At 51.7% G+C, this 8,882-nt stretch overlaps 1 protein-coding gene across 1 annotated transcript; it reads left to right on the top strand.

Moving 5' to 3' along the window:
- The first annotated feature begins 7,745 nt into the window (after window positions 1-7,745).
- On the top strand, window positions 7,746-8,393 carry LOC135387724 (uncharacterized). Its single transcript, XM_064616823.1, has one exon. It carries the CDS (start codon window positions 7,746-7,748, stop codon window positions 8,391-8,393), a length of 648 nt encoding a protein of 215 aa, XP_064472893.1.
- Window positions 8,394-8,882: the final 489 nt, after the last annotated feature.

Genomic DNA, 8,882 nt, shown 5'->3' with positions numbered 1-8,882 from the left:
CATTCGGATGCTGTGACGGGCTCCATTACGTCCATCTTGAGGAGGCGATCCAATTCCTGGGTAACCTCTACGAATTACGAACGGTAGCCTGCGCAGCTTCGCTCTCGCAGGTGCGACGTCAGTTCTTGTTTTCACTCGATGAATGTAGTCCTTTGTAATTCCAAGTCCTGGCGAGAAAAAATGCGCAAGGTCTCCAAAAGCTCCTGTATATTTGCAAGGTAGTGACGTCCTGAGCCACTCTATCGTTTGTCCTTCAATGAAGATACTCAGTGCAGCAAGGCCGTCCAGACATAGAAGATCTGTGCCTTCAGGAACGATGTAGAGAAGTAAGGGGGAAGTACGGCTTCCGTACGAAACTTGCAGAAAATGACCACAGGACTGATTTTCGTTGCTTCGAGTAGTTCTGTAACGAAATTGACGTGTCTTCCAACTTGTAATCCGCAGCGAAGTGCGCCTCGTACAAGTCCTTGTATAAAATGGTGACTGAAGAACCGGTATCAACCACGAATATGGCATTCTTCTTGCTGAGTGTAACGGTGCTGTGGATTGCATTCTTGTGACGAGGTGGTAACTCCAGAACCGTAGTGCAGCTAGTATCCGAAAGTCCAAATTTCTGGGCACCGACGTAGGAACTATTTTCAACTGCAATCTGGTTCTCTTGATCCAGCGGCCGACCGAGACACCGACACAAAATATCCACGTTTCTTGCATCTGCGGCGCTCCTTGTCCCATGACGGACATGTAGTGGCATTCGCGAGCTGAGTAGTTGACCCACAGCGGTAATGTCCTTTCCCGGCGACGTTCCTTTTCAGAGTTGAGGTTGGCTTGCTACGTTGTTTCCCTTTAGCCTTCGTGAGTCGCTGGACAACTGGCGTGTCACCACGCATCAGCTGCACTTCATTGTTCGACTGTTCGATGAACCTGGCTAGGGTTTATGCTCGTTCCAACGTGAGGGTGGAACCTTCCATCAGGAAGCGTTCACAGACTTGCGGAGGTCTTGCATTTTCCACCAACTGGTCTCTGATTACCTCTTCAAGTGTGCTTCCGAAATTGCACGTTGTAGCAAGACCTCTTAAGGGGGTTACAAATTCGGTGATCGCTCTACCAGGAAGTTGAGACCGATGGCGAAACTTGCGCCGTTCTGCGATGACGTTGAAAGTTTCTGCATATTGAGCTTCCAACGTGGCTATAGCTTCAGCGTAGGGATAGTGTGCTTCTTCCTTCTTGTCAGTTGAAGGGCTCGCGGTAACTTGACGTACTAGTAGCGTGAAGAAAATCCGCTGGCCTTCGGTACCTAATGCATGTAGTAGTAAAGCTTTCTTACGCTTCTAAGACAACGTTGCATGCGCCACGCAATCCAGGCTGTTCTCGAACATCCTGCGAAAAATACATCGTCGATAAATATTCTTCACAGCATAGTGAATCCACATTGCGTTGTAGTGTATATAGAAAATGTCATACTATTCGATTAAATTATCTGTCATCGAGAAACACTTCTTAAGACCATGGGATGTCAAGTGAGCGAGCTAAAGCTTGCGTATTGTGAAATTACACTTTCTACAACTAAGTTCGGAAATTGCAAGACCCATCCAGATCCTAAACACTTACTGATGTGTGATAGTCTCCACTTTACAAGACTTCTCCTGGCAGTGTTCGATACATTTTAGCATTTAATGCACAGTCAAGTATGTTGTACAGAATGTCCGAGAAGATGTACAACTTCTCAATCTGTATCTTTGAAAAAATCTCAAACTTGCAAGAAAGTGTGTACAGTTTTGACTTTCAAAATTGAAACAAGAAAATGATCTTTGATGTGGAGTTTCCGTTTTACCTCATTATGAGCTAAAACATATAAAATGCCCTTCATATAATATGCCCTTTACATTTGTAGTGTCCGTAAGCTATGACTGCATGAATAGTTTTATAGTTTTTCGGTGTGTCTTCGGGGAACCTCGGGTATATTTTGTGAATTCGATAAATGATCTACGTTTATGTATCACCTGTGCTTCTTATAATGATTAAGTTTGCAAAAGAAATATTTGCTTTTTATAATTAAATTTACATGTCTTCCATTGTGCTTATACATGATGCTCATCCTCGTAGTATATTGATTCAACATTTCTGATGATAAATGTGTGATTCGCTTGTCCCAAAATTTGATTGCTAGTTAGATTTTATATCATATTCGTTTGTGTGCTATGTGTTACGAGGATTGTGTGATTAAAATTGTAGACTCCGCCTGCGCATCATGCTTGTAAAATACCTCATTTGCACCGCAGCATGTGATAATAGATTCCTTTCAACATATACTGTCGAAATATGTTATGGAGATTCGTTCAATTCAATTCGTACATTTGTCGTTATGCGAGAGAACAAGAGAAGCTAGTCCAGCTGATTGAGAAACATACACACTGTGCAATTTAATTCACGAAATATTATAAGTTTTCGCAAAAGATTAGTGATCCTCTGATTAGTGATCCACGCCTCTAAATTCAATGACCGATTCTTCTCCGTCAGTTCTATCCTTCGGACGTTGAAGTTGTACAGAGTGTAGCCGGGTAAAACGTATTTGATGATCAGCTCTAATTCCATTTGAGAATGCTTGTACATAGTGTTGAATATTCGTTTTCTTTGCAGTCATTGTTCTCAATCTAACCATTCTATATACAATCGATATCAATGTGTTCTCGTTGCGATGCATATAGGATTCATTATAGTGATGACAGAGAAATTAAATTTATTATTTCAGATATACGCTTGTTTAGTTTGATGAATTACAATTGTCCTATTCCAAACTCTGAAGTTTTCGTTTGTTGTCTTGATTGATGAATTGAGATGCATCATATAGTGATGTCTTATTATGGGTCGCTTGAATTCAGCGTTGATTAATGCAATCGATACGTTGTCGCCGAATTTGTATCACTTCAGTAACTTGCACTTAGTTGCCACGAACTTGCACAATATCTCAGTGATGTTCTCTTTCTTTGTATGAAGATTCTTGAATGGCGTACAAGAGAGTATTACATGAAAATCGTCCGGTGGTCCACCGCAGTTCGTCCGTTGAGTTTCAATAAGTAATGATACATCAGACCTTGTACAACAATATTGAACTTCTGCTCATTCGCCATCGTTGCAAGAACTAGGAGACGTGGTAGTGGATCATATCACATGTGTGGGAAACTTCTCTACCTTCTGTCCCTCACCCGGAGGAAGCACCGAAAACATCGTAAGGAACAAAGCAATGGTTTATTTTACCATTCGATGCACACCGCAGGCTGGCTCGGCTCCGTTCCGTGACCCAGCTCCTCCCGGGAATTGTCCCTCGCTTTCTTCGCTCGTCCTTTTAACGTGGCAATCGCGCCAATTCCAGCGTCCTCACTATGGCACGTGTGTGGTCCCCCTCCGATTGCGAGCGACTAATCTAATACTGATAACTTAGGAGGTCTTCAGGAATGTCAATCAGGATGTCGTCCGCTGCTGGTGCAGGCCCATCTGGAGCGTGATGCCCAGGAGACTGGGGCGCCGTGGTGAACAACCGTCCAAGTTGCCACCGAACAATGAGATCCCTGTGTACCTCTGGAACCAGGGGTGCCGTGCATAGCTGAGGAGTCCCGGCGTCGGTTGCTGGGGGGCCGAGACTGCCTTTGTGGGGCTCTTCAGCGGCGAAGATTGGACATGCCTGCTACGAAAAAGAAATTACTGTTGCGGAGCCGAAGACGATGACGGCTGTGCAAACGGGCACGTGACCGGACAAAGGCGACTGTGGGCACGGGACTACGAACAGTGGAGCTGTGGAACTAGGACTGCAAGGACTATACTGTACTCGGGCCTATTGTAACCTGTAACATTTGGTGTCAGAAGTGGGATACTTCGGGACACCCCAAGTATGCCCCCTCGCCGACGAAAGCAATCACCACCACCGGCGCCCCTTGACCATCGATCTGAAGTTACGGGGCTCGTCACGCAGGAGCAGCTGCAGACTCTCCTTCATGAGAACATGCGCGGAATGATGGAGCAAATGCGAGCCGAATTTGCTTCGATGATGCGTCCACCGCAGGACCGGCCACAAGAGCGGCCACACGGGGATGGTGATACGCGGGCCCCTACGTCGATGGAGCATGGGGAGGACAGCACGGACGCCATAAGACCGGTCAGCGTGTCACGTGGACCTGCCGGCGCCTCTACCGGTGGGACCGCAAAGCCAGACAAGTTTAACGGGGAAACGCCCTGGAACGTCTATCTAGCTCAATTCGAAGTTGTGGCGGACTCTAATGGCTGGACTAGCGAGCAGCGGGCGGGCCACCTCGTCTCTTCCTTACGAGGCACCGCACTCTCTGTCCTTCAAGCGCTGTCTGCATCCGAGCGGCGTAGCTACTCACATTTGATTGCAACCCTCGAGCATCGTTTCGGGGACCGTCATCAGCGGGGCCTCTACCACGCCCAACCCAGGAGCCGCGTCCAGCTGCCAAAGGAATCTCTGAGCGAGTTGGCGTATGATATTGAGCGGAAAGTGCGAATAGTGTTTGCTGACTGCGCCCAAGATGTCGTCGACACCGTCGCCGTGGAATACTTCGTCGACGCTATAGCCGACCCCGACGTTCAGCAGGGCGTTCGACTAGCGGGCTCGACCGGGCTGCGGGCTGCACTAACCCGTGCGCTGGAAGTGGACACGGCCAAGAAGGCAGCCAGAACGACCCAGGCCTTAGCTCGAAGTGTGCTGGACAGAGTGGAAGACCACAGTGCTACCTCACCGACACCGTGGTACGACATACGGGCTGCGCAGCCACCCACGTGCTGGAACTGCGGAGGCCGAGGCCACCTGCGACGCGTCTGTCCCACTCCACCAATGCGTGACCCTCGACGCACTGGCTTCAGGCGCGGCCGCGGGCGCCGTGGTGGCACCGGGGGGTCGGGAAACTAAGATCAGCTGGGCGTACCGGGCGTCGCCCAGCTCTCAAGATTATTCAGAAAGCGCCCTCGACTGCTGGTTTCTATGTGGATGGACAAGTGAATGAACAGTACTGTAGGATGTCAGTTGACACTGGTGCGAGATAAGCCTCATCAGCTCGTCTTTCCTGGCTAGTCTCCCGAAAGGAGACCAGGCGCTGCACTCGTCACCTCAGGAAAATCTACGCACGGTTGCTGGGGACACCGTACCAGTGGAAGGGGTCGCCACGGTTTGCTTGTCCATTGCGGGACATTAATTTCGGCGTGCCATTCTAGTAGCCAACATCACGGATCATAGTATAGTGGGCTACGATTTCATGAAGGAGTACAACTGCGTGCTGAACCTCCGAGATTGCACCCTCCTCCCCGGTGACCGGCAACTGGTCCTCCGCTCGTGTAGGGACCCTGACGCGGACCCCTCCTACGTCGTGTGCCGCCGCACCGTCACGGTGCCGCCCTACACGCAATTACTTATACCGGGACGGATGTCGTCAGGGCAAGCCCCGAACGTCTGTGTCGTCGAGCCTTGTGCGGAAGGTCCCCCGAGCGCTGGGCTGATGGTCGCCCGCGGTCTCGTCCATCATGGTGAAGGAGCAGTACCAGTTCGCGTTCTTAACGCAACTCCCTCACCGATTGTGCTTCAGCGTGGACAACGTCTGGGGCAGTGTTCCCAAGTTGTAGAGATACAGTTCACAGAAGAGAGGGCCGGGGGTGATGCGCCTCCTCCTGCTGCAATGGAGCACAATACAAGTTTACTGCACTACATCGATGAACTGAGCGAGGGTTCCCAACCGTCGCTGGCGCAGGACCAGGCGGAGAAGGCACGTGCACTCTTCCAGGAATTCTGCGACGTCTTCTCGTTCTCAGCGGCAGATCTCGGCAGAACAACGGCAGCACTGCACCACATAGACACCGGGACAGCTTTCCCTATAAAGCGGGCTCACAGACGACTTCCGCTGGCAAGTTTCAAGGAGGTCGACAAACTCATCAGCGACATGAGGGATCAAGATGTCATCGAGCCATCGTCCAGCCCGTGGGCCTCCCCTATAGTGCTCGTTAAAAAGAAGGACGGTTCGACACGGTTTTGCGTGGACTACAGGCGCTTGAACAACGTTACCAAGAAGGACTCGTACCCTCTGCCGCGCATCGACGACACCCTGCATGCGCTTGCTGGAACCGCATGGTTTTCTACATTAGACCTGCGCAGCGGTTACTGGCAGGTGGAGGTTTCTCCCGAGGACAAGGAAAAGACTGCGTTTTCTCCACCGGCCGCGGGCTTTGGCAGTTCAAAAGTGATGCCATTCGGCTTATGTAATGCGCCTGCTACCTTCCAGCGACTTATGGAAACTGTCTTGTCCAGGCTTCCTCCCGAGGTATGCCTGGTTTACATCGATGACATCATTGTGCATAGCAGGACATTCGGCCAACACATCGATCGCCTGCGCCGGGTGTTTCAGAGACTACGTACGGCGAGTCTCAAACTCAACCCGAAAAAGTGCAAGTTTCTAAAACCCTCCGTCGTCTACCTTGGACACTTCGTGTCAGCAGCTGGTGTACAAGCCGACTCTACCAAAGTTCACTGCATCCAGTCGTGGCCTGCTCCAACGGACAAACCCAGCCTCAGAACATTTATCGGATTCTGTTCGTATTACCGTCGCTTTGTCCCACATTTCGCAGAGATTGCAGACCCCCTCTACCAACTTTTGGACAAGGGACAGAATTTCAAATGGACACCACCGTGCGAACAGGCGCTCCTCCAGCTGAAGTCCTGCCTGTCGTCGCCGCCTGCCCTTGCATTTCCCCTTCCAGATACTCCGTTCCTCGACACTGATGCAAGCCTGACCGGCATAGGGCTGTCCTATCGCAAGTACAAGACGGTGAAGAGAGGATAATTGCATGCTTTAGCGGGGCGCTCCGTAAGCCTGAGAGAAACTATTGTGTTACACGGAGGGAGCTGCCAGCAGTCGTCAAGGCGGTACAGCATTTCCACCATTACCTATACGGGCGTCACTTCACTCTCAGGACAGATCATGCGTCGTTACAGTGGCTTCTCTCCTTCGCAATCCGGAGGGACAGGTGGCGCGCTGACTGCAGACACTGCAAGAGTACGACTTCACTGCGAAACACCGTAGAGGTCGGGATCACACGAATGCCGACGCAATGTCAAGGTTGCCCTGTGTCGACGGGAAAGATGGGGAATGCACTCAGCAGGCACCTGCTGAGCGAGCGGCCTGCGCAGTGGGAGTCGACTCCGAAGCCAACCGCGAGACCATGAGGGCGGCGCAGGAAGCCGACGAAAACATCGGCCCTGTCATCGCTTGGAAGCGCGATGGAGCGCGGCCACGGTGGCGGGAAGTGTCCCGTCAGTCCGAGCAGCTAAAGCGCTACTGGTCGCTATGAGAATCGCTCGAACTGCACGGCGGCCTCCTTTTCCGCAGGTGGGAGTCCGCAGATGGGCGAACTGCCGAAGATGATTCACAGCAGCGCTGAGGGGGGGCCACTTCGGCGTGAACAAGACACTAGCAAAAGTCCGAGCGCGGTACTACTGGGTGGAGTACAAGCGGGTCGTCGAAGAGTGGTGCCGGTTCTGTGACCTGTGTGCTTCGCCAAAGGGGCCACGCACACGTACAAGGGGTATGCTCCAGGAGTGCGCCGCTGGAGTACCGTTCGAAAGAGTGGCCCTTGACATCCTAGGACCACTGCCTGTGACGACGCGAGGGAACAAGTACATCCTGGTCATCATGGATTACTTCACGAAGTGACCCGAGGCATATTGTCTTCCGAATCAAGAAGCTGTCATGGTGGCGGAAACGCTAGTGAATGAGTGGGTTTCACGCTTCGGAGCCCCACTGCAGCTGCATTCCGACCAAGGCAGGAACTTCGAGTCGCAGGTGTTTCAAGGCATGAGTCGTTGCCTTGGCATAACGAAGACGCGCACGACACCGCTCCATCCCCAGTCGGACGGCATGGTCGAGCGGTTCAATCGCACGATACTTCAACACCTGAGCCTGTTTGTGGCCGATAATCACAGGAACTGGGACGACCTCATACCCCTCTTCCTCCTGTCCTACCGAACAGCAGTCCACGAGGCTACCCAGGAGACACCAGCGATGCTGCTCACCGGTCGAGAGTTACGTCTTCCGAGTGACCTCGTGTTTGGTCCGACGCCTGACTCAGAAGCTGCCTCCAGCACCAGCACCTATCTTCGTACGCTACGCTCACGGTTGGACATCGTCCACAAGTTCGCTAGGGATCGCATGCGGCAGGCGTTTACGCGCATGAAGACCCGGTATGACCCTGTAGTAGTTCACACCACCGTCTGGCGCCGTACCGAGGCCCTGCCAACGACCAACACCCTCGGGATGTCGCACCGCCTCCTTCGGGGGAGGAGGGGGAGTAGTGTTGCGGAGCCGAAGACGATGACGGCTGTTCAAACGGACACGTGACCGGACACAGGCGACTGTAGGCACGGGACTACGAACAGTGGAGCTGTGGAACTAGGACTGCAAGGAGTATACTGTACTCGGGCCTATTGTAACCTGTAACATTACCGTAAAAAAGAAAAGGTGGTCAAGGTGCATCTCCTGGCCAAGGGGGTCTGTCAAGCCCTCCGTGAAGAAACTAGTGAATTTCGTTAAAACGAAAATCACCCCGAATATTCGGATGCCATATTAGATCGAGAGCACTGGATTCTAGTGGCCGATACAAAGGCTGCTGCTCACGCGACCTGTAAGGACGCACGATGTAGGGAGCATGATATCATTCGCTTAATCCGACTGCACGTCGGCACTCAAGCAAGATTACCCTCCGTCGAACACGTAGAACGCGGTTCTGACGCCTGATCCGGCGTAGGCGGGGGTGGTAATTAGAGTTCAGCTAAGAGGTCGCCTTGTATAGCACGAACCTCCTACACCATCCTTCCCGGCTGGTGAAGT

This window comes from Ornithodoros turicata, chromosome 1 (assembly GCF_037126465.1).
Source record: "Ornithodoros turicata isolate Travis chromosome 1, ASM3712646v1, whole genome shotgun sequence".
Lineage (NCBI taxonomy): Eukaryota > Metazoa > Arthropoda > Arachnida > Ixodida > Argasidae > Ornithodoros > Ornithodoros turicata.
The sequence above is the reverse complement of the archived record's forward strand: the minus strand, read 5'-3'. Positions and strand labels throughout refer to the sequence as shown.

Bases quoted from the DNA above. Each gene is read 5' to 3' on its own strand.
- LOC135387724 (XM_064616823.1), top strand. From the start codon at position 7,746: ATGGTGGCGGAAACGCTAGTGAATGAGTGGGTTTCACGCTTCGGAGCC.